Below are 26,966 nucleotides of genomic sequence, written 5' to 3' on the forward strand. Positions count from 1 at the left end.
TTATATAGCGAACCATATACTTAACGTACTTAGAAGTTGAAGAGAAGTTGAATTTAACTTTATAGCAACAGCTGTTGCAGATCACGTAGTTCAAATAATTGCTTTCACAGTAATCCTGCAACTTGTTGTTACTAACAAAAAGAATATATAGGTATGTATAAAGAAATATACTATATAGGGTATACCCTAATCGTCATATGATATGAAACGAGATTTAAAGTCTAGTCAGACAAGCAAACAATTTTTTGCAGGCATCTCATAAATTTAATCATATTGTAGTAAAACTGATTAAAAACTCTGTCGTAAAAAATAGATTTCAAAGCGTACGACACCGATTTTTGTGCAAATTGTTTGCAAGTCTGAACGAATCCTTAGAATTAAGAAAGAAAAAATAAATAAAAGCTTGAACCTCCTAATGACCTCAAAAATAAATAGTTTAATCGATGTATCATTTTCTACCTGTATTAACGCAGTTGTCTCATTATCCATCTCTGGATAAGCCTAAATGAAAGCTGGCATACCTTTGCTTTTTAGGCATACTTGTATAAAGCTAGTCTTGGAATTTCCAAATTTAAAGATAGGAAATATATGAAAGATAAACTAAAATGTTTACTAAGAATAAAACTGAACAAAAATTTTACCAAACTTTTAAATTTTGGGTATCAAACAAAACAGATGTATAACTAAAACAAATATAGTATTCAAAGCTTTGTTAAAGTCTTGCTACGGATATCTCCTTTAAATCTTTATAAATGCAAAGTATACTTAAAATAACAAAACAAGTTTTTATTAACATTTATAAATGCAATTTTTTTCCCTGCTTATTGCTTCTTTTAAAACAAATACATTAGGTGTGTTAGTACACTTTTAAAAATTTTTGATCTACTTACAAGTACTTTATTGGATGAATGGTAGAATTCATAAATGTATTTTGGAATAGTCTAGGAGTCTTCAGGCTGGTATGCTGGCGTTCCCACAAAGCTTCCATAAACAAACTATCAAAAATTGTAATATATATAATATATGTATCAGCTTAGTTATTTAATTCTAAGTAGAAGCTAATCAAAAAGCAATGCTCCAATTACAAAATCGTATTCTAAATGTCCTGCAAAGTGGAAATAATATATCTGATTAACTAAACTAAAGCTTGCTTTTTAAAATGTTCATATTACTAAAGTAGTTTCCTTGTTAAAGTTGTGTCTGATCTTTTTGTTTAAAAACAGACATTTCTTATTCGACTTTATCATTGATTTCGAACTGGAAAACTGGTGCGAAGAGTGCTGAATTTATCGCGTAATTTTGTTGAGTGCAGCAGTCACCTGCAATTACTTTCCATTTTCAGGATCGACCTGAGCTCGTGCGTAAAATAATTTATAGCTTTCATGGTGGCGTTGCCTTTAATTAACCCTTCGTTTGCTTTGATGGTGCAACCGACGACGATGCTGCGGCTGCGGCTGTTGCTGCTGCGGCAGCGGCAGCTCAACTCAAAAGATAAATGTGCGACCTCAATGTGGGCGCCGTTCTGTGGGAATAAACTGATGAAAAACTCTCGTATTTATCTTTGCTTTATTGCTGAGCAAAGCAAGCGAGCGAGCAAAGTCTTTGTTTGCAATTTTTCTTTGCTCTTGAGCCCTTTTGAGCCGAGATTTTCAAATATTTTTTCTACTCGGTCGACTGCGCTTTGTATTTTCTTTAGCCGCCTTGTTGTTGCAGCTGCCCGTTGGGCTACTTTTGTTCCATAATTTGCCACACGGCCCGCCTTTGTGGTCGGTCGGTTGGTCGGTCGGTCAGTTTTCTATATATAGTATATACATTTCTTTGCGATGCCTCAGGCGACGCTTAGTTGGCCTTATAAAGTTGTGCGGCACGATCCCACGTGCGCTATCCAATGGTCTTGGGTCTGGTCAAGGTCGAGGCCGTGAAGTATGCAATAGAAAACGCATTGCTTGCCACTTTGGCTTCAATGTTTGGCTATGGGTTTTGCCTTGATCTTGTCTGGCTATGTGCTGCCGCCTGGCATTGTTGCTTAATATTTTGTTTCACGACCTTGGCAAGCTGCAAAACAATCTCTTTCTCTCTCTAATTGTCTATGGGAGTCTCTTTTGCTCGCTTAGTCACTCGTTCACAAAAAGAATTTCACTTTTCTGTTGTTGTTTTATTTTGCTTCTTTGGTCGCTGCGGTAGCTGTCATCATTATCGTATTCAAACAGTGGCGCACATTTTATGACTAATGACTGTCAACGTTGACTTTGCAGTGGTTGCAGCACCACCACCTCCCCATTCCCCTCTACCGCAGCACAGCCTAGAGATAAAAATATATTCTAGTGCAAAAAAAAAAAAATAATAATAATAATAATAAAGAACGAAAGAATGCCGCAAATTTGTGTGCAAAATTTTTCAACGAGCGAGCAGTAAAAGTTTTACATTGCGGCTGACTGCCATCAATGTCAGAGCCTCTATCTGTCTCTGGTAACCAACCAGAGTACACAGTTGGCTTCACTCTATCAAGATCGACTTTGGATGAACATATGTACGAGTATATATATAGTATGCGTGTGTGTCAGTGCTTGAACATGCAACACGCAACGTAAATCATCGTCAGGCTCAGCATCTGGCTTCCATGATTGCTTTTATGTTAATGCCGCTTGCTGTGCGTGCCAACACTTTAACTTTTGCCCTAAATTGCTGTCAGTTTAGATGTTTTATTTGGTTTTGATTTATTATAATTTATGCATGACTACACACCCCACCCTACTCTCCCATAAACTATGACTTGTCATTCGTGTGGCTGGTAGGACTCTGCGCAAGGACATGTTATCGGTGCGCATCTTGTTTTCCTAATTAGTTGACATTACCTCAATAATGTAATTAAAGCTTTTATCAAACGTGTCAAAGTCCCGGATGAATTTAATTATAATTCAAAAGAAATTAGCGCAGATAACGGCAACAAGTGGGGATAAGAGAGCCATCTTGAATGCTGCTGGCGGCAGTCTTAAAACCAAGGGTTAAACACACAAATTAGCTTTGATTGATGATTTCTTGTTAAACAATTTAAATGATGGAAAACTGTAAGTTACGTTGTGCTTGGGGGGTTACTTTTGAATATTGAATCGACAGAGAAACTCGCCTTTAGTTTTGTAAAACCTACACTCAAAAAAAGTTGCATAGTATAAATGAGTATTTTTTTCATATTTAATTTAATGGTCTACTATTTAATATTCAAATCAATTATAAACAACGTAAATTAAACTATAAACATATCCGATTAGTGATTTTAATATGAATAGTATTCAAAAGAAAGTGTAAAATTTGTTTGTAAAACTTGTTTGTCGCAATCAACTAAATGTTGGACCAAATTTAATTTTAACGTGCGCCCACTTCAAATCACAAATAGTTAAGTTTAATATATATTATAGTGTATTATATTGTTATCAGATATATTAAATTCGAATATTTTTAATAGTTAAGTATAATTTTTTTGAAATGTAAAAAAGAGACAATCATTTACTAGAATTCTTAGGTCGGTTTTTAGCTGTTGTGTAGTATAAATAAAAAGTCTACTATAACCCCTTGACATATGTGGTGGTTAGGTATGTGTCAAATAAGTGTATTCAATCAGCTTTTCTTCACTTTTAATATTAATATTGATCTAAACTACATAAAAGGCATAAAAAAACTTTAAGATAATTAATTGATGATAACATAAGAATTTGAAAATTACTTTCAGGTAAAAATGACTAAAAAAAGACTTAAATACAGTATAGTAGAGTAGACAGAAAGTTGGGAAAAATATTTTATAATTATAAAAAAAAGAACCCTTTGGCGTGAATCAAACCCACGTCCACATCATCACTTGTGATTTAATATCGTCATACTTCAAATTTATTATTTTAATATTAAAATTGAAATTGAAGTTTTCACACTTTATTAAGTGGATGGTGAACATATTTAAATGTACTTGTAAATATATTTCAAGTGGGTTTTCTTATGAGTGTAGCCAAACACTTAATACTTACAGCTCTGTCTCGTTTTATCGTCAGTCGTCATTTCTGCCAATTGTCTTGCAATTTAACATAAACTCAGTAATAGCACAAATGGTGCCAATAATATCGAAACTGGTTGCATAAAGTATTCTCAATAATGTGAAGTTCAATTTAATTTCAAAATTTTATAACCATATCCGCAACTGGGCGTCTTATAAAAATCCACAAATAGTTAAATAAAAAGCAGTAGTCGTTACATTTGCCGCTTCAGATGAACAATGTAGGCCTTGCATAAAATAACAACAACAGCTGTTGCTCTTTCTGTTGTTGTCTCAGTCTCCATTTCAGTTCACTCACAGCTGTTGACTTAACAAAATAGAAACGTTTCGACTTCATAAAAGCAAAAAGTTTGTGACCACATCGGGCTGGCAGCACACAAATGCGAATGTGGCGACGTCATTGTGAATGCCTTGCCGCCTCGAGTGCCAAACCAAACAAAATTCCAGACAAATGGCGCAAGTCGTGACGAACCAATAGATAGATTGAGATGCCCAGTTAGGAGGGGAGAGGGGAAGGGGAAAAATCGAAAATGAAAACTAAACATGTGTATTTACTCTTCAGAACGCTGCTCTTCAGCTGCTGGTTGACCTTCCCCCAATCGCTGATGGACGCCTACAAGTACGTTCTGACTGATGCGGAATTTTAATGAACTTCACCTTCAGCAAGGCAAATGCAAATGTGTTCTTGTTGTTGTGCTGTCTGGTGTTACATTTTCATGACATGTTAATGAACCCAAATGCCGGCTGCCCATCATTAAGTGGCCAAAAAGTGTTGTCTAAATAATTTCCCTAGTGCGCTATTTTTGTGCTTAGCAGCCAAAGCGCGAATGTGTATCTATAGAATTTATTTCGTTTATTCATGTGACACATATTGCTCACTCTCTGAATATTTTGGCTCAATACGAAAAAATTCGTACACTCACAAACAAACATAGAGATGCATGAAAATATTTGACTCGAATGATTCATTAGTGCAGATTTTTTAAATAATTCTTGGCGCTGCTTTTTAGTTGTGACGCCATTCCCGAGATAGAAATTCATCTAAACACACATAATATTCAAGTTTTTATGCGACACTTTTGCTAAAAATTTCTTTACTTATTTTTATGTTTTGCCATAATTCATATGTTTTATTTGTTTGGCTTAATTTCTTTGGTCAGGCTGTCAACGCCATAAAAACGAAGAGAAAATGCCTGTAGACAACAAACTTGCAAAGCAATATCTGTGTGTGAATAACATACACATATAAAAGATTTAATGTTTTACCTTATGTCTTACCTTATTTTTATGTGTGTTGTTCAGATTGTTGGTGCTGTTGTTGGCAGCGGCCAAAAATAAATATTAAAATAGCAAAATATAAATCAAAGCAAAGTTTTTGCGCCTCGGAAAAATTGTGAGAAGCCAAAAGGTGTTGTGATGTTAAGGTCATAAAAGTTTGGCGACGTGTTGCCAATTTTTTTTATTTTAGTAATAAAAATACATTTCCACAACATACATACATGCTATTCATATTGTGCTCGTAGTTTTTACCACACGGCTGTTAACTTAAAGCTGTAAAAACCGACATGCTTCATACTTCATATTCGGAATATCATAGCACAGCAAGTTGCATGATTGATGGCGCAATAAGACAACCAACTGTTTGTTAGTCAACTCGTCGCTCTGTGTGTTTGCTGTATTTGTCAGTCATACTCGAGCGTACTAGTACTGTACTGGCTGACGAATGAAGTGCAGCATAGACATTAATGAAAACTGAACAGATGGTGATTGATGGGCGCATCGAATGAGCTAAGTAATTCAGGAGAAGAAAATTGCAAACATTAGCCGTGACAGATGAATATTTGGGAGAATATTGAAAAAACATTTAAATGAATGGTCAAGAAAGATCTGGAAAAACATTGAATTCTGAATTCTTTGATTTTTAATATTTGTTTGTGTTAAATTTTAAAATACTTGCATCTAATATATATATTTTTAAAAATTTCAATAGTTATAATAAAAACATCATGTTAATTGGATCAGTCATTTTTGTCAATATACTTGCCATAGGATTAATACTTGTATTATTTTATACAAATTGTTTTAATTTGTAAATTATTAAAAACTAATTTCTGATATTGTGGAATTTTAGTCTGAGTATTTTTAAGATCGGTATTAGTTTTATTTCTTCAGCATCATATGAAATATTGAATTGATCAATTGAATTAACTTTATTTTATTTTCTTAAACTATCATGTTTATAATAATTTCATCAATGACTGATAAAACATCAATTTCAAATATATTTGATTTTATTTTTATTAGTAAACAGTTTATAAATGGCAGCAATTGTTGTTCTCAAAAGTAAAAAAAATTTTTAAATCAGAAATTGTTGACTAAGCCTTCCCAATCATACCTATTATTTAAAATAGCTAATAATAAATTGGTTGATTTAGCAGCTCTTATTCATATTTGAATTCGGATTACTTTTGGGATCAGAAAGGAACTTTCTTAGTATTCCACTTGTTATAATATTATTGAATTTTTATCAGCTAGCTAAGGATCAAAAAGTTACAACTATCCTTTAGTAGGAACTAAACCAATTTTTGCCAAATGATCCTTTACCCGAATTTTGCCGTCTTCTGTTGCTATTTTAATGACAGCATTCAATCAATCATTCTTGCTGACGCATTAATTCCTTGTTTTTTTGTAATATTTACAATTAAGCTTCTATTATTATTATTTTTCAAATATAAGTCGCCCACATAATTCATGTTGATTACTTGTGTTTAATTATTTGTCCTTGGCCATTGAGCGTATTTTGGCCTCATGTTCAAAGTAAATTAATTGCACTTAATTATGCCAATTTGGCAAATTAAGATTGTTTATTTGAACAGCTCCTCATACATATATGCTCGTATAAGATATCTGTTCTATTCGCTAGTCGCTGTGCTTGTCATCGATTTTTATGGTATTTACTTTTCGAGGCAATTTTTCACTTTTCCACAAACATACAGACACACATGGTATTAGAGAAGAACAACAAATAGTATAAATCAACAAATTAGTTGCCATCGTCATGATAATCAGCGTCATCATCAGCTTGACCTTGATAGCTTCCGTTTGGTCTAAAAATTATTGCTTATTTATGTACATATAGTACTTGTCCGTGCGGGAAAGAGACTGCGAAGAATGTTGGCAAGTTTTGTTTGCTCGTTAATTAAAGCGCAGAATTTACTGCCTCAAGATGCTGCCTAACCTGCTATACTCAGTTAGTTATTCAGCTCCATGTGCATAATTCAGATTCAAAATTTATGAATCTCTAGGCAAACTATACTAATTGCTTTGTGCGCGCGCACACATGGCGTATGATTAATGTGAAGCACGCTTATCATTTTTACGAGCTGCCAGTGACCTTCAGACATTGATTGAGGCTTAGCTAAAATTTTGGCTGCAGCTACTGCTACTATTGTTGTATTTGCGAGCCAAAGAGCCAACGCCCCAACGCCCAACACACACTCACACACACACACACACACTTACAGACAGAAGTAAACGAACAACGGGAAGAAAAAACAAAGCATAAATACAGGCGCTGCCAAATTTATGACTCGCACTGCTGCCAGTCTGCACAATATCCTTTCAGTCAGTTCAGTGTCCGTGTGTGTGTGTGTGTGTATACGTATGTATGTGAGCGTGACGATGTGTGTGAGTGTGAGAGTTAGGCCGTTGCCCAAATTGTAATCATAATTCGAGCGACGCGTAAAACATAACAAAAAACAGCTCAGAGCACGTACACAGCAGCTAACAACAATACACATAGCCACACATACATAGAGAAACATACATACACAGACACAGAGAAGCATACATACATACACATGTGTATTTATGCACTATGGTAAAATTGTGTCATTTTTTGCCCAAAAGTCGGTTGCTTTTTGTTACCACTTTTAGCTGCAGATAATGGTAATAAGTTTGCTTAAACATGTTTCAAATTTCAAAAAATTTTTGTGTATGGAACATTCAATCATATGTTCTCTCTTTTCTGAAATAAAGGCTAAACATTTAGGATTTACAAATAAAATAATTTTCGCCCAAAACTGTGTATAGTTTATATTAGAAATGGAAAATCTTGCTTTTGTTCTTTTAAACTTATAGAAAAAGCCGAAATTACGTTTTCATATCCATTTATACTCATCATAGTTTTGTTGGTACACGTTGTATGCTTTATATTGCGCTTAGTAACTAAAACAACAAATGGAAAAGTCTGTTCTTGTTAATTTAAATATTTTTATATAATGAAAAGCTAGAAAGAGGCCATCAGATATGGAGCCCCTGCAGTTAGTTAAATGACTTTTTACTTACAACTTCTATGCATCCCATGGTGTGATGGGCACATGTGTAACATTTGTAGCACATCGTCCGCATCGTAGCTGCTATGGCTGCCAGCATTGTTATTTTTTGGCTGCTCGTTCCTTTTATGTTTCGAAAGCATTTAACTCATGATGCTCGAGTCGGTTTTTCTTTGCCGAACACTCGCCTCAGCATCGGCATCGGCATCAGCATCCGCATCCTGTTGTTGTTCTTAGATGCGTGTGAAAATTGTCAGCAATTGGGTGTGAAAAGCACTTGGGCTGTTTGGGCCTGCCTAGGTACGTTTTTCAACTTCCTTCTCATGCTCACATACATACCTAACGGGTCTGTGTATCTCTTCATGTGTGTGTGTGTGTGGGTGTGTATGTATGTTTGCTTGAATCACCCCTTGGCTTAAATGACGTTTATTGCTATTAAAGATTTCTGTGTGCGAACGAAGAGCTTTGTTTTTAAGCCTTTAGGCAGCTTGTTAAATGAGCGTGGGCACTTTTTCATTATTTCCTTCTCCTTTTCTTGATCCAATCGTCACTTTTGTACATATTAGACGTTTTTATTAAACTTAAACCTCAAAATGAACGTGTGTTGAAATCGGCTTAGTAGAAGTAGCTAAAACAGCCAAAAAATCTTAGTGCAACGCTGCCATCTAAGCCTATTTAAGTTTGTGGTTACATGCTGTAGATGGTCGTTGTTGTTGTTGCCATGGCACCAAATTCTACTTGATAAGTTTGAAGCACATTGACATAGAGTTGAACAAAAATTGTGTTTTAGAAAGAATTTCAAACAAATTGTTATAGTTTGAAAAAAACCATCTTGAAAGAATAAATCCGAATATTCTGTATACAAGCTGTATATAAAATCTTAAATTAAAGTTGATACTTTAATCTTGACTTGCAATATCCTGAATAAAATCTTGTAATGAATATATTTAAGAATGAATATCTTTAGCTTAAAGTATTGTTCCAAATGATCAGGTCTTTTAGGAAAGAATGAAAGATATCGATAGCTCGACTGCAAGCTTGCTAGGGTAAGCAATGTGGCTCATTATTAGCTCATAAGTGGTTCAAACAGAAAGGATATCAGTTCTGAATGCAAAAATGTTTGTTAATGCAAGTGAAAAGATGGAACAACCCTACTCACCCTACTTACTTACTCGGTCGCATTGCTTTAAATAAACATGTCTTGCATATTCATATTTTAGATTGTTATTATTAATAATATTTCGTTTTATATTTTCGCAGAAAGAGGTTAAGAACATTTCATCGCTTTATAAATAATTGCAAGTTTAAGAAGTTTCGCACTAGCGCTGTTAGAAAACTCTATCGATGGCAACTTATCGATATCCCTGCGTTCTAGTAGAGTTGAATTCAACTAAATTTTTTTAGTGGCATAAATTCGCTGCAATGTGTGCATAAATAAAGTGAGCGCGGAAAAGGGAAGAAAAAAAAAAAACATTCTTTCTTTACTGATTTATTGAATATTACGCCTAGGCTTTATATTTTTTTAGATGGTAGTTGTTTTTTTTTTTTTTTTTTTTTTTTTTTTTGTAAAAAAAATGTATATATAATTTATTAAACTAGTTTTCTACTACCAATATGGCAGCTTAAGCTAGATATTTGTGCGAATTTGTATGACTGAGCGTGGACCCCAACATTGTGATATCTCTGCATGACGACGGCCTTGTTGTAAATGTGACATTCGCACACTTGCTGGCGTTGATACCAATGTTCCAATTCAGAGCCCAATTCTCGAAACTACTTACATACTGCTGTAAGGCTTCCGAAGCTACATCGATATCTCTGCTTCTGGTAAGCACCGCAGTGTCGTTTGCGTAAGTAGCTATTAGTGCGTCATCCTCGTCTACTCCAATGATCTCTCAGCAGTAAATAATGTATACAGGGTAGGACCGAGAACACTGCCTTGGGGCACCCCTGCACAAATTGAGCGCCTCGTGGATTTCACTCCATCAACTGCAACTCTGAAGCTTCTGTCCCTTAGAAAGCTTTCGATGAGTTGAAACAATTGAGGAGTTAGCACGCCTTTCAATTTGCAGAGGAGTCCATCATGCCACACTCTATCAAAAGCTTGTTTAATATCCATAAACACAGCCACTGAGTACATCTTTGCTCTATTTGGTAGTTGAAATTGAAAAAATTACGGATAATTTGATAACCTAAATAATCACTAATTATTTAATGCAGATGTTGTTAATAGGCTAAGTGTGCCTTTACATTTTTCATGAATCAGAAAACTTGCAAATACTATACTATACTTGTATGTATGTATGTATTTATGCAGAACTGGAGCCCAGTGTGCAAAGTTGTTGAGTGTTTCCCATTTATGTGTTGCATACTTTCGAGCGCACGTCTATAAATTTTACGCTGATGCTGCTGCTGTCAAAGCGCGGGGCAGCGGGCAGGGTCAGCGCGAGTAAATGTGTGGGTGTGAACTGTTTATGCACACAGTGTGTGTGTGTGTGTGTGTGTATGTGTGTGCGTAACTCGTAAAGTTTTCGCCTTGCCGCTGCCACTGCTGTTGTGGTTGTTTTTGTTGTTTAGTCGAGGCTGGGTATTTTTGTGAATGTTGTTGTTGTTGTTACTGCCGCCGCCGCCTTTGATTATGCTCGAAGCCGCAGCTCAAGTTGCCATCCAGCCAGTCAGCCCGGCAAAGCAACTCGCAACTTTTGCCGCAACTTTTTGTGCGCTCGTCTTTTGTTGAATTTTATTTTTATAGTATTATATGTATGTGTGTGTATGCCTACAAATACTGGCATATATATGTGCGTGTGTGTGTGTGTGTGCATAAGAATAAGTATGTTTTTGACATTTAGTTGCATACAACAAGCAAAATTTGTTGTATTTTTTCATCAACTTTTGCCACCAAAACTCACAAAATTAAATGTTATTTATGCTTGAGCACGAGTTTAGCTTTTCTTTTTTTCCCCCTTCACGCGTAGCCTTTACTTACTGGCCTCATTTTTTACGATATGCGGCAATAAATTTAATGCAGCGTTAAGGATTTACGCACCTTTTTAGCCCTCCCCCCTCCCCCTCTTAGTCAGTGAGTGAGATAAGAGCGAGCAACCTTTTGGCCTTCTTGCTTAATTTATTTAATGCTCTCAACCGCATTTGCTCTCTGGACTTTGATTTTGATTTCATTTGATTTTTGCTGGGATCTGAGCAGAGAGCGACATGACATAGCTTTGCGCTGATTTCATCTATCAAATTAAGAAAGTAGAAGCTAAAAATTGTTGCGCCGTCTTCTAGATCGTAAATTTGTTGCGTCGCATATTGAAAATAAAATTCGCCACAAAATAAATTCACGTTGGGAGCGGGCGCGCGAAAACAAATTTGCCATAAAACAAAATAAAAGGCGGCGACAAGCCATTGCAAACAAGCAACTGGCCGGATGGTGGGGGGCGTGTGCCATGGGGCAAGGGGCGTGGCCTGTGCCAACGTCAAAGTGTCAACTGCCATTAAATTTTAATTTCTATCAAACGTCCTTCTGCTACTTTTTGTAGAGCGCCTTTGTTTTTCGATGATGGCGCACGCCTATTTTTAGGTCAAGTTCTTGTTGATGTTTTTCTTCTTCTTCTTGCTAAACTTAATTATGTTCAATAAGTCTGTTTGTCAATTTACTTCTAGTCAGTGTCGGAAAATATTAACTACAAATTGCTCTTTAATTACTTCAATTGAGCCCCATTTGAAATTTAAACGGCTTTGTGGGCGCTTACTGGAGCTTTAAGCATTTGTGTGAGCGAACAAAATTTGATTTTGGCAAGTGAAGGGGGAGGCCACAAGTAATTCCTAGAACTGACTGGGTTCATTTACTGTTAGGTGTCTGGCGAGAAACGAGCGGCACGAGCGGAACGAGCGAAACGAAGTGATTATATGCAAATCAGGGCTACAAACGAAGCTTAAATATAAATAAAAGGGGAAAACACGCCCAAGAAAAGGTAGAAAAGGCATAAAAGGTACAGGTAGCGGCACAAACTTATGCACCACTTCTCCAGAAATAACAAAACTTCTATTGTCAGGTTCGAATGGAAGACCTCAAATTTCATGTAAAAAAAACTTAAGACAGGTCCAGACAGGCCGAGACAAAGGCTAACATTTTTGAATAACTTTTTTGGGCTCACTGGCATGGGCCACGTAAACTTCGTTATGTTTGAGCCTAAAATCCAATTTTCAGAAATTTAATGAAACACGTTATGTTTTGTGGCCTCGGAATTGATGAAATGACACAGGATTATTTAAGTTCTACATTCGGCAAGGACTTAAGTATTTGGTGTGACAAAATTTACATTCTTTTTTTTCTTTCTCTCATTTGACTTGCCATTATTTTAAACAACACTGATCAGGTAAAAGTTTGTTTCCAGTTTGTTGTTGTTGAGCATATTTCAAGCTCCTTGAAATAAAATATTCACTTGGAAAATGAACTGTACAATTTTATATGCGACTTGAATATCACAGGAATTTAGTTATGTCAAAATAAAGGAAAAATGCGGAGTTACCGCAAGGCCTTATGCTTTGCGGCGACTTTTTCAAAAAGCTTAAGGTCACAGGCCTCGAAGCAAAGTTTTTAAAGAAAGGAATCACATAACCTGCATCAGGTTCATAGTCAGAAATCAGCTTATATGGTGTGAGGAGTTATCTCTTATTATGCATACAATATAGTAGGCAGTTCTCTTATAGCCTTGATGATCCGTTATCGCTATTTTCCAGTTAGCTTAGTAAGACTGGCCTGCAATAGTATTTAGCAAGATTTAGTTTTTGGTTGGTATTAGTATTGATTATTACTTATTCCAATATATTTTTGCTTCAAGTTTTTCCTCTGGCATGCTCGATTTTCAATATCATAATCATCATCGACCTTTTATCGATTCTAGATAACATCGAATCAAACATTTTGTTCTGCTTTTTGGTTTACTTTTTACTTTACATTTTACCATTTTAAAAACTGTTTGGCCCTTTCACAGTTCGTCTTCTTAATGTTTTTCAACACAATTTTGATTTATTATTGATGTTCCATTCTGAAAAAAATAGGCCAAAAATTGCGAGCAACATCAACTCTCGCAAATTGTTAATATCAAGTTCGAAGAAAAGGAATTAAGGTCACCCCCCCCCCCCCCTCCCCCACAGCATCGCTTTCAAGCTCTTTAAAATTAGCAGACATTATGTCATTCACTTTCAAGATGTGCTGCTGTTTTAAATAAAATGCCACTTAATGACTTACTTAGGCCCTCGAAAATGCTACGCGCAAATTCTTTTTATCAAATGCCAAGCACTTGTTCATAGAATTTTAAATATTCGGCGCCCATCTGAAGAAATTATATGATAATTTACATTGCTCTTTGGGCATTAAACTAATTGATTTAAAAAAAAAAACAGTATATATGTATTTATATGTATGCATATATAGAGAGGAAAGCAGCGGAATTATCGCCGACAGTCAGGCACTTATAAACCGGCGTCTACATTAGCATTCATTGCCAGAGCAGCGTTGAAAATTAATTTAATTTCAATTTCCCATTTTATGCTGTTTGCAAATGCGGGCTCGTAGCACCCCACCCATCCCCGAGGGCGCTCCAAATTTGAATTTTATGCTCGGCGCCCACTGCGCTGCCACGTGATTTGTTTTCATTTGAATACAGTTGCTAAGTCGGCTACAAATCTCTGGCTAATCTCATCAAATATGCCGCATTGCTGCCCACATTTGACAGTTCGTTTTATTTTTTAGTTTCTAATTATAGAACGCTGGTCGCCATCTCTTGGGTAGGCGGTGTGTGTGTGTCTATATGGGGGCGTTTATTCGTGTACCTGACAGCATGACCTTCACCTTTATTTACACCTGCTTTGGATGTGATTCCACATTTCCACAATGTGCGCAGTCAGTCAGTCAGACAGTATTATTATTTATTTATGCGCTTTGCTATATCTTAATTCCTTTAGATTTTCGCACTCTGTTGGAAACACTGTCGTAGATGTTGCTGTTGTTCTTGCCATTTTGTTTACTCTTGTAAAATGGCGAGGAATGCTCGCACGTTAAGAAAACGTAAACTTCATTTATTTTTAATCGCCTTTTAATTTGGCTGTTTATTTTTTTGAATTGCAGCGTAAAAGTTTCTTAATTGCCACTCAGCAGGTATTTTTGGCCGCCGTTCTTGCTTGCTTGCTGCTTTCAAAGTTTATTTTTGCATTTGCCGCAAATGCCAAACGCATTTGGATACTCACACACACACACACACACACACACACACACACACAGGCAGGTTCTTTGTAGGGCAATATGTCGGCAACGGGATCGTCCCAAAATAACATATTGAAAGTAAACATACTGAAAGAGCAAAGTTCGCTGGCTCACAAAATGTTTATCTTTGTTGCCTGGTTGGGCGTCTTTGGTGGATTTGCATATGAAGGAAGCATAATTTGAACGCCACAAGCCGTGCCACAAAACCTATACCGCTATAAGCTATAATCAATGTGAGTTTCGACCAAGAACTTGTCAACGGCAAATATCAAATCATATGGCATTTGATGCGAATGAAACGACATCTGCACATGCAATATATCGGGCACATTTCAATGGCTGTCCTGCATAATTGGGTTTAAAAAGAGTCCAAACATAGTGGCTGTTCACACGGGAATTTACTTGAATTGACACTCTATACAATTATTGATTCGAAATCACTAGCTCTGGTTCTATATGTTATCAAATAATGTGCCGCAATGTTGTTTTTCTACATCTTCTCAGTATATTTTCCTCAACTACAAGTTAAATCTAACACATCTCAATTAAATTAGAGTAGAAATAATAATTAAGCTAGTCCAGCCAGACAAGCAGATAATTTGTTTTCAAATTTGCGTCCACCAATAACAATATCAGTCAAAGTAATAAGATTTGTATTTTAAGATAAAACATTCTTTGGCTACATATTTGATTTAATTAAGGACATGATTTAATTATTAAATATGATATCTTTGCTTATACTTAACTTAAGTTGAGCCCGACTAATAACCTTAACAGAATATTGAAGAATACTGCAAATTATTAAAACAAAAACGTTAAATATTTTAAACCCAATATATAACTTTCCTTTTCGCCTCAGAAAATAACAATTAGCTACAACACTTGGGACTTCAATTAATATCAAATAAATAAAATTAATTATAGATTTCACTTTCTTGTGGCAAGTTCATTCTGAGTTTTAAAGAGCAATTTTCGTTTATTTTTATTATACTCTAAAATCTAATACTTGACTCTTGAATTTCTTATTAAATTTCGCTAAAGAATTGGCCTTTTATTGTCTACTCCACAATTAAGCCAGAACACTCCATTCAGCATGAATTAGTCTGTTTATTAAAAATGTGAAATTAAGAACAGTTGTTGTTGTAATGTCATTTCATGACGTCATTTATGTGCTAAGAATTTCTTTGAAATACAATTGAAACGTAACAGTTTCATTAAGACCTGAACTTCAAATTTCAAAGAAAGTGCTGCAGCATGCATTTCATTCCACTTACTCATTCATTATTGCATTTCCTGGTAGAGTACGGAAAAGTTGAAGTCCACACAAACGACAAATTATCTCTCAAAATGCTTTGCAAAGTGAAAAAAAGGGAATTTCAATGGAATTGCATGACAAACAGCTGGGAAATAAAATGAAATGCCAAACAGACAAACAGCACAGCACAACCAAGCGCTCGCTTTGGTGCTTTGATTGAGTTGGCAAATTGCAAATTGTATTAAATTTACATAGAAAATAGAAAATACAAAATATATAAATTAATGAATCACACGCAATGGTAACGGCAATTGAAATATTTATGCCACGGGAGCAGCCCAATGGTTTGGCGAGCATGACATTTTAGAGAGAGGGGACTGTTTTAGGATCCCAAATAAAAATGTATTGCAACAAACGAGGTGCATTAATTAAATTTAATGAATTATGACACAGTGTTGATTTAAAGCTTTCGCCTGTTTCGACCATTTGCCTTTGCAGACACTTATAAGTGCGCGCAATGCGGCGTATACGTGATGTATGAAATTAAGGCCAAATTGCTTTTGCAATTGCAATTGTCGTGGGTGGCAGGCATTCCAACCATATAGCATTCTACATTCTGATTTCTCTGCCTGGCCACTTTGTCTTCGCCCAAAGTCAAATGCACGTGTGCACTTTTGTAGCCTCCGATGCGATATTGCTGTTGCTTTTGCTGCTCTAATGTTTGAAAAATGTATTACATTGCCTTGGCACCAACACGTCTACATGTCGTATGAGTAATGCATGGGTGTACACATATTTAGTTGTTGGCCACTGACGTCACAGCCCTATAGCTCCCTACACACGTTGCCACTCTAAGCTGTGTGCCACGTCAGCCAACCATCCATTGTGCTCCCCTTTGGGCATAACACATATCATTCTCCTGCCATGTGTCTACAGCAGAATCCATGCCTTTACTTGAAACATACAGAATAGAATTTCGCTTTTGGGGCTGACAGTTTTAAATTCACAAATTCTTTATACATAAGAATTAAAAAAAGTATAATATAATAATATAAATTATTTCTATAAAAACCAATGATTTGCAATTCTTTCATGCAAAGAAATAATTCATTTAAATAAAAATGAAGTAAATTTCTGGGTTGTTAAAACTTTATTTATAAATGAGCTTTTAAAAAGTCATTGCTGTTTTAAATTACGAACTTTGATTAAATAAATTGCTTAAAAATGTAGCCTAATAGTCATGCTTTGAAAAGAGGGTTTAATGGATTGAAAACAACAACAAAACTGCATTTGTTTTAGAAAGTTCGTGTTTGTTTAAATAGTTTTGTTAATTATCGAAATCAGCACATTCCCCAAGTAAGACTACCTTTTAAAGTTTATGAATCAACAAGAGTTTATAAGTCGTAGGCATCAATATATATTTTCTTATGTTCTATAAAGCAATACTCTACACTTCTCGTTCAAAGCACTTAATCGCAACCACTTCAAGCATCAAAAGCCCATTTATTCATTTTAAAAATATAATCTGAAGTATGGCACTGCCCTGGATCTGCGCTTCTCGCACGATATCACTTTAAGCACCAATAACTGATTTAATCATTTAAAGGACTGCTCTCCAAGGGTGCACTTATTCGATGCCCTTTTTAATACCAAAAGCTGACCTATTTATTTTATTTAATTAAGTTAAAGAGCCGGTTCCTTTGCGCTCCTTTGAAAAATCACTTAAATCATTGAGAGCGCTTACTATTTACGAGTATATAAAAGTCTTTTCACGGTTAAAATTACGGCTGCTCATACAATGCACCTAATTGAGGCAATAAAAATGTTTTGAAAGGTTACAATAATTCAAAAAAGTTAAACAAAATATATGTAATTTATATGTAATACAAATTATTTCCACTTCAAAAACATTTCAGTACTTTTTCAAGTAGTTATTGATAAATAACAGGACATAAAACAAATAACAGAACACAAGGCAAAAGAAATAAATCCGTAATTATTAACACTTGAAGCCTTTCAAATGAGCAGCAAAACTCGCCGCTCAGAGAGCAATAAATACGAAGGTCTTGGATAAGAAAACAAATTAAAGTCACAGTTCGACATTTGTAGGTGAAATTGCCGCAGCTATTGTTCGGGTTGAATGCCCCAACTTTGAATCTAGCGCGTTCGGCTGCTGGTGTGCTTAAGCAGAGCCATAAACCCGAGTGACGCACATCCTCACTTTACAAACTCCCAGAGTTCCCAAACACTAGCAGTCAGGCAGGGAATCAGGCTGTCAGTCAGTCAGTCCGTCTGTCAGTCAGTCAGTCGGAGGACTACCGTACTCAGTCCAGGGACCATGAAACTGAAAATGAGCTATGAAAATTTGGCTTATAAAATGGCATACCTGCTGCTGCTGCTGCGGCCCTGTGCCCTAAAGCCTGTCATCCAGGTCTTCCCGGACTTGTCAGCGACTCTGTCTATTTGTCTCTCTTTATCTGCTTGGCAGTATGTCTGTGTGTCTGTCTCTGCTTTTTGTACCTCAGTCCGTTTATTTGTGTTGCCAAATGCTCGGCGCTCATTGCTTATTTATCAAATATCCACACACACACACAAACCCACATGCGGCATATAGTAACTGTATGGTGGGTGCAGTGGGCGGGGTGGTGGAGCGGACGTTTCGGCATTTCTCGGTACCTCAGAGATTGTTGCGTTGACGTTGGCTAAACAAAAGTAAACACCATACATGCATGCCTCTACAAAAAGGAATTGCTCGTTTGTTTGTTTGTTGGTTGGTGGGTTTGTTTTTTTGTTTCTGCCTGCCTTTTGTTGCAGGCTTTCAAGCAGAGCCCAACAACAAAAACAACAACAACAACAACACATAGTATTGTACTACATGCCATTCAATTAATTTTTCGTCATAATATCAAACTTGTTGTTCTTTTGTTGTTGCTTGAATTATAAATATATATATGTATATCTGCATTTGCCTGTTGCCCACAAAAATGTCGCACGTCCGCCCTCGCAGCTCACGAATTTTGTTAACAAATCCCAGTGACGTCACTCGGCTGGCATATTTGATGATGCTGTTGTTGTCGCCCACACACACAATACATTCACCCACACACGCATACGAACCGTGGTTGGTGCTGTAGTTCTTGTTATTGTTCTCTACACCCATTGCTCCCTCTTCATATTTCCTTTCTCCATAAATCGTTTCTGCATAAATTATGCGCTTCAAATTGTATTGCCTACTTATGAGCGCAACCAATTCTATGTACTCGCATATGCACACGTATGTGGGTGCACATAGGTGTGGGTGTGGGTATTGACATTCCGCCCAGCTACGCACATCGCTCGTAATTAGTGGCTCACTAACGATAATTGATTAGAGTTTTGTTTTAAGTGAGCGGAAGCCAAGAGAATACGAGAGTGAGAATTTTCTCTGAATACTGCTGTGGTTGATAAGCATTTTAGTTGCGTGTTCGTGTGTGTTTGTGTGTGTGTGTGTGTGTGTGTGTGTGTGTGTGTGTGTGTGTGTGTGTGTGTGTGTGTGTGTGTGTGTGTGTGTGCGTGTAAGCGAGGGTGCGTGTGTCAGATGTTTGCCTGCTAATTAGACGCTAAACTTTCTGGTTAATTAATGTCATCAGTGGCGCTCATTGTGTGGCAGATAGTATAGCCAGAGACGTAGAGATAAGTACAAAGTAACTTTGCTCATTGATTGCGGCAGGTGTTTGAGATTGTGAGACAAAAGTAAGTCTCAGTTTCGGAACATTTTCTTTTTTCGTTGGTAGCTCTTCACTAATGGGCCTTTGCAAACTATAAGAGGAGAGCGCATTAAGTAGCAGCTTTGGTTATATGCTGTGGAGGCTACAACCAATTTATTGTCAAGCAGCGAGCTACAGAATGTTCAACAGTTCATGCTTAAAGTGTTTTTCAAAGTAGAAGTTGTAATTGCTTTCTGCGGAAGAGTATTATGCGATTTGTGTGACTGAAGAAATATTGAATAAAAGCACAATATTCTTATAAAATGACTTCTGAAAATTATGAATGTTTTTTGCTCGGCATGTTATTCAATAAATAATAATTCAAATTTATTTATATTTATCATTGCAATAAAATTGTTTTTTTTTTTTTTAATTTTAATGTGTACTTTTTTAACTTTTTAAACTGCACATAAATGAGGTCTATTTATAATGTATTTATATTGTCATGGCTTAGAAGAAAGTTGTTAACTGAATGAAAGTACCAGCAAAGACCTTAAATTTGGACAATAGGTGTCTGTCATGAGAGCTGGTAGAAAACTGCATCATGTGGCAACAATTTCAAACACTATTAGATTATTAAAAATATTTCCATTTTCCCATTAATTGCAAAGGGCCATACATTCATTTTTAAAAAACAATTTTAAATGTACATAAAAATATTGCGACAAAATCATTTTTTCTAATTAAAAAACTGCCTAATCAATTTATGTATATGTATATGTTATATACTCGTGCGTGTATGGTAGCAAAATTTTCATTTTGCTCATTTTTTTGGTTTTAAGTAATTAATTATAGGATATATTCCATTCAAACATAGTATTAAGAAAGTACAAATAAGCCATAAAATGATTGATGCTTTAATTTTTCGGGTTGTTTAATTGAAAAGGAGGCGATTAACCCAGTGACGGGTCAATTTTTGGTTTCTCTTTTGTTTTAGAAGCCGTTGAGCTTCTGAGCTTGGGCGTTCACTTGGGAGCTTAGAAATTTTCAAAGTATACTTATAAAAAAAAGAAGAAAAGTCGCATTTTTCAACCATTATTGCTAATTATGTTTAGCATTGAAAATATTGCGATTTGCTTTGTTTGATGGCATTCCCAAGATGCCTCACATCGTAATTTTGTGTGCCTATGTCAAAGTCGAGGATTTGTCTGCGGAGACATTTCAATAAGCCACATTTTTGTTTTGTAATAAACATTCTTAGCACAGACAACAAAGCATACAACCATATATTTGTATAGAGTGTGTGTGTGTGTGTGTGTGTGTGAGTTACACATAAATTTTTCAACACGACAAAGAGAAGGGGAGGCCCACAAAGATAGGCAGTTAATGCAAAGACATTTGTCGCTATAATTTGACAGGCCCATAAATTTATTCAAATGCCGACAAACTATGAACATAAGTTGCTTCGCCCTCCTACAATGCTTGCTCTATCTACTCACTCGTATACTGTAGTATGCCTCTCTCTTTTGTTCTCTGAGAAATGTCTGTTCTTGAGTCTATGAGTATCATGAACTTGATGCATGAAAATTTGTTGAAAACAAAATTATTTCATTACTTCATCGTCCTCATCCTCATTGTGAAACAAACAAGAAGTATAATTTTGTTCTTTAATGTTTTTATTTTTTCCGCGCTGTTGTCTGTCTGTTGATGTTTTTATTTCCTCTGCGCAAACACGTCAGGGCGTGTAGTATTCGTAGATCGTAACACGCCCCCAACACCGGTGCCGCCCACAAGCTACTTACTTGGTCGCACATCTTTTCGCACTGTTCGCTAAATTGGCGCACGGCCAGTGGAATTTGTATCTGTTTCGAATAGTTTGCCATCAGTAACAGAGCCCCGCTAGAGCCCCCATCGACAATTTGCGTTGGGCATTTAAATGCGCTTTGATTTTTCAGCTCAAAATAATTTACGTGTGATTAGCAATTGGTATGCGATTCCATCCAATTCATTTCGATTCAATTCGTTTCGATTCGTTTCGCATTTGCCTTTTACTCAATTAATTTCGTAATTTCTGTTCGTCGAGTAGAGTGCGCGACTCGCGTTTACGCGTTTTTCATTAAGTGGATGGATGGATCGATGCCGATTGTGGATGCTCTCTTGTTGTTGCGTTTAAATTTGGCGAAACTTGCGTGTTGAAATTTATTATTAATTTGTTGCTGTGTTGCATTTGATCGGATTATATGGTTATGGTTATATATCTGGCCGTTAATTGCTCGCTTGTTTGTTTGTGAGTTTTTGTTGGCTTCCCAAGCATTTCATTTCGTTAGGCCATCAATTTGGACCAATTGCGCAACTTTTTCTTCCCATTCTCCTCAAGTTGTTGCTTGTTCTTTCCTTCCATTTTCTAGCGTCTGTCAACTGTAAAATTTATTTTTTATTTCAAGTGTGCAGAGAAATATTTTGAAAATTCCTATGGATATTTTACTAATTGCTTTGGCCACCAATGCCTATTTTCGGTGCAATTGTAAACGAGATGGGGCTGCCAAAAAAGCCACAGAATTCTTAAGTGGGATGACAGTGTGTTGTCAATATTTCCACAATATTTCTTTCAAAACATTGTGGCGCAGTGCAATGTGTGTACAGTAGAACAGCAGTTATACAAGTTATATCTTTGTAATGTTTCAAAATGCAGGTCTTGTAATCTATCAGATGTATTTCTTACAGAGTTTGTAAACATTAAGCTATTTGTTAAAAGCTGCTTTAAATCATAGACAAATCTCAATGTTAATCTTCGTGCGTTCAAAAAATATATTTCCCATTTTTTTTAATTTTAAAAGCCAATGATTGCCAAAAATATATAATAACTTTTATATAATCAATTCATCCAAAATGAAAAGGTTTTTTAAGTTCTTTATTTACTTGTTTGTGATTGATAGAAAAAATGTCTCGTTTTAACTCAAATTATTATTATTTTTTCATTATTTGTTTTTAGTATTTACAAGTAATTTTAAAATTTCTACACATTTCTTTTTATCTTAATTGGTTCCCATTGTACTACAAATATTACAAATACATGCAGAGCCTAAGCTCTTGCGTCTATCCGTTTATTTACGCACGCAATTTTCTTCTTATTTTCGACATTTTCATGATTAAAGTAGTCCTAACTAAATAGAGAGGGGATAGGTGGGATGACAGAGCGACCGCAAGAAATGTTGATTATACGCACTGTTGGCACATTTGTCACTGCCCCAAATAAACGATGCCACGGCGCCACAACTGGCACCAAACCGACCACATGTGTGAGCAGTAGGAAATGAGCTTAACCCTTTAACAACAATTAAAAAATGTTTAACTTGATGAAGACCAACGATGAGCGCTGGAAAACGCGGGCAGCCTCTAAATTGCATCTGAGTGCATGTGTGTGTGTGTGGGAGTGTGGGAGTGGGTGAGCTTTTGTGGGCACTGTGGCAACTCAAGTGGTCAAGCAGCTGGCAAGGAGGCAGGCAGGCAGGCAGTCAGGCAATTTTATTGCTGCACGAAGCTGTGGCTGAAAAAACCGCCAAGACAATTAAAGTAAAAGCTCGCCTATGGCCAGCCGCCAAGTGGACTACTTCGTGGCAATGTGAGTGCTATATACAAATGAATGTACATAGTAGAATGACTTGTACAAGGACATTTTACTCGACTCTATTGGAAATGTCTGCGATAGTTGAGAGCTACGTTTTTGTGAATGTATTTTGAGTAGAAGAGAATGTTGCCAAAGTTCTAATCTGTGTGAAACAATCGAGTCAATAAAATAAAATACAGATAATTATAGTTAAAGGTGGTACAGAAATGAATCGTATAGTTGCTAAATAGTTGCTAAAACAATTGATTTAGGAAGGACGAATATGTCTGAAAGCATTTTTATTTCACTTGAACGTTTAAGTTTTAGACATTCGATTGTTGATCCTGTAATAGATTAATTCATATGGTAATCAATCGACTAGCTCAATTAATAGTTACTCTCATACATGAGTTACGCCTTCATATGCGACTCATATATAAGCTATTCATTCATTCAATCACTCAGAATTAAACATTGATTTAAAAACTCTTCGTATTAAACGGGAAGGGAGTAACTACATTTTTCTCATTCAATGCCTAACAAACACAATGATTCACTTGCTTGAAGCTCACAACTGTGTACTCATGCAGTGCTCTAATGTATACTTTATAGTAGTTGTAGAATTGCTCGAATTTTTTTTATAGAAATGCATTAATTTATGTCTTTTACTCATGAATATTTTCGCTTTTCCTTCCCTATTTTGCAGAACCAAGAAAAGACAAGACTGATGCACAACAACAACACGGTGGCAATGGCACAATATCATCACCCAACATTGAGCAGCCCACATGCCAAGGCTCGATGTTGCCACCACCCGGAGGTGGTGGTCAGCATATGCATCACAGTCAGGTCGACGGGAATATTGGTGGCAACAACAAATTGGAGAGACCCAATACGCTGGGCACAAACAAGCTAACCCGACGTGGGGTCAATATATGCTACCATAATGAGCACTGTAAGTGGCAGCAATTGTTCAGTTTGCTTGTTTGTTATTGTTATTATTGATTGAGAGGAACTCGGCTAGAGATGATTTAGTTTGAATCCCACAATAATAAAAACACACAGCCTCATACACACTCACTCTTACACACAAACACACACACACACTCAATTACATGCTCACAACTCACACTCACGAACACTGAGCTCATTGGCTAGCCAAATCACTCACTCACTCACTCTACCCCTCACCCCCTGTCTTATAGATGGCGACGATGGCAAAATAGTAGCCGGTCCCCCAGGCAGCACACCACCACCATATGCCAGCGCCACGGGCGGCAAATTGCCACCCGGAGTGCTGCTCAGCGAGCTGCCAGAGCCACCAATACCCGTATCTGAGATTGGACCCATCCCACCGCCGCCAATGTTCTCCACGCCGAGCCCCACGCTCATCGCTGGACGACCGCACGGGCCAGGCGCCATTAACGATCAGGACTATCAGCAGGACTATGACTATGATGGTAATAATGACGAAGCTCTGGGTCTGCCGGCTGCCTGTTTTACTCTCAACTCATTTAAAAAAAAAAGAAAAAACGCGCACTTCATTCTCTAACGCTAGACGCAAGTAGTCAGAATAGATTGAAAGGTCCTTGGAGCTTCCAATATAATAATTAAAGCTTTCTCTTTTGATGCCAAGACAAATCAGAAATGTAAATTTGGTTGTCTAATTTAGTTTATTATTTACTTTATTAGAAAGTCTAAACCACTTTTATGTTTTTAAAATAATAATAATAATAATAATTAACTGTTTATTCAAATTGTTCAGTTCTTAAGGCAAACCCGATTGCTTTAAAAATATTTAATTACTTTAATTTTATAATATTTTTTTTTTATTTGTGCCTTAAGAAGAAGGGGCATAGAATTCTACTCATTTGCAGTGTTTAATATTTACAGTACAGTTCTTGTGTTAAAATCGAACCACTTAGTTGTTCCTACAAAATGTTGACCCCTTCCAGACCTAGCTAGTGAACCAAGCGGCACAAATCATAGCAGTAGTACCCCATTTAATACAATTGTGATTGTAATTACCAGCATTTTGACTGATTGTTTGTCCTCCTTTTGTTCTTCCTACGCCAGATCACGATCCAGATCATGATGAGCTCGACTCAGATGACGAATATGCGCCCTACGGAGGCGGCGGCAACCACGTGCGTGTCGATACGCAGCGTGTCGAGGAAATTCCAGCCAAAGAGCCCAAACCAAATGCAGTTCCTCTTAAGTCGGCCCTGAAGAAGAAGGGCGGCACGCCCGCCTCAGCTTCCTCACCGGCCACTCCCACACAGGAGCATCACAATAATGCTGGCAACAGCAACAACACTACCAGCGGCAGCGCCCATGCAGCAGCAGTGGCGGCCAACAGTAATGGCGGCATCGGTTCCATGGCCGCAGCAGCAGCGGCCGCCGCTCAGCAATCGGCCAGCCAGAGGCCCCTCGTTGTGCGTCAGGATGCCACGGGCAACAATTATTCGCTCAAGTGAGTAGAGGCAGAGACGAAGTACACTAGATAACACATTCTGTTTAAGATATTTAAAGTCAATTGATCATTGGAATGAAAGGAGATAATTAACAGCCTAAAAAAAATTAACATAAATACATCTCCTATTTCAAACTCTTAGGTAAATGGAGCGTCAATGGTTATTTGGTTCCATTTAGAAAATTAAAGAAAATGCATATAATTTTTTAACACATTCATTTGGAAGCAAATAGTAAATACATATTCATTGTAAATCGAAATGATTTTCCTATTGGAATAGCCAGTCTTAACAATCGACTGACCAAAGAAGCCATATTTCTAAATGGAAATTCGATTAATCGGTTATCGCGAATTAGTGTTAGTAAAGTACAAAATAGCAGTTATAATAAAAAAAAAAACACAGAAGTAGGCTTGTAATATCAGAATATTATAAATATCTGGAAATGTTGCCAAAAATCTTATTAATTTCAAAAATTCGTAACAAAAGTCTAGAAAGAATATTGTTTATTATTCGTTTTGAATGAAACTTTTTATAAAATTGCATATTTTGAGGATTTTTTTAAAGATAATTTCTATCAAGATGTTAAAATGTTTCGATAATCCAATAATCGATTGACTTTGAATGCTTTCTTTGTTTTGTAGCTTGGCACAATGGTTTCAAGTTTCAGTTTCTCGTTTCTTGTAGTTATTTTTGAACGTTTTCGTTGAAGAGTTCATTTTTCGTTTCGATTTTCTTACTTGAACTGAAAATAATATAAATTTTTGCAAACACTTTAATATAATTAAAACAAATGCGAAATTCTTTTAACCAACCACTTACACACGTTTCTATACCTTGTCAAATGTTTTGTTTTTTTTTTTCTGCCGCACCATGTTCAATCAACGATAAAAAAAAAACAACCCGCCCTCTTGCCATCCACGACCCTAAAACGCCTGTTGTTGGACTCTATTTTATTTGATCTATCTACCCACTATATATACCTATATTGTTTATCAAAAATAATTTTCTCTTCCCACTCGGTTTGTTGTGTTTTTTGTGTGCGTTTCTGCCAAACCAACAACTAAATTTACAACAACAAAACCAAAATCCATCACCTCTTTCAACAACTATAATCAACTACTCTTCTACAACAACAACTACTACTACTACTATATACTACAACCCAACCAACCCGTTCAATTAGGCCTATACTACGACCACGGATTAGAATATGGTAAACATTTTTTAGCTAATTTATTTGTATGCAAAAGTACTTTTGGTGCACTTTTCGACTTTGTTGTTGTTATCTGGTATGTTTCCC

The 26,966-nt window shown here is 36.3% G+C and overlaps 1 protein-coding gene across 10 annotated transcripts in view; it reads left to right on the top strand.

The window, feature by feature from the left end:
* Positions 1-26,966, top strand: part of LOC115632971 (phosphatase and actin regulator 2) — a 188,274-nt gene that overhangs the window by 154,537 nt on the left and 6,771 nt on the right. For 5 of the 10 annotated variants that reach the window (XM_030530275.1, XM_030530272.1, XM_030530280.1 and 2 more), the window contains 4 exons: positions 23,899-24,147; positions 24,398-24,652; positions 25,269-25,665; positions 26,850-26,879. In XM_030530275.1, coding sequence (XP_030386135.1) covers positions 23,899-24,147; positions 24,398-24,652; positions 25,269-25,665; positions 26,850-26,879 — 931 coding nt within the window. The remainder of the gene's footprint in view (positions 1-23,898; positions 24,148-24,397; positions 24,653-25,268; positions 25,666-26,849; positions 26,880-26,966) is intronic. The other 5 variants (XM_030530276.1, XM_030530273.1, XM_030530281.1 and 2 more) reach the window with 2 other exon arrangements.

Source organism: Scaptodrosophila lebanonensis, unplaced genomic scaffold (assembly GCF_003285725.1).
Source record: "Scaptodrosophila lebanonensis strain 11010-0011.00,11010-0021.00 unplaced genomic scaffold, SlebRS2 tig00001415-arrow-pilon, whole genome shotgun sequence".
In the NCBI taxonomy this organism is placed as follows: Eukaryota; Metazoa; Arthropoda; class Insecta; order Diptera; family Drosophilidae; genus Scaptodrosophila; species Scaptodrosophila lebanonensis.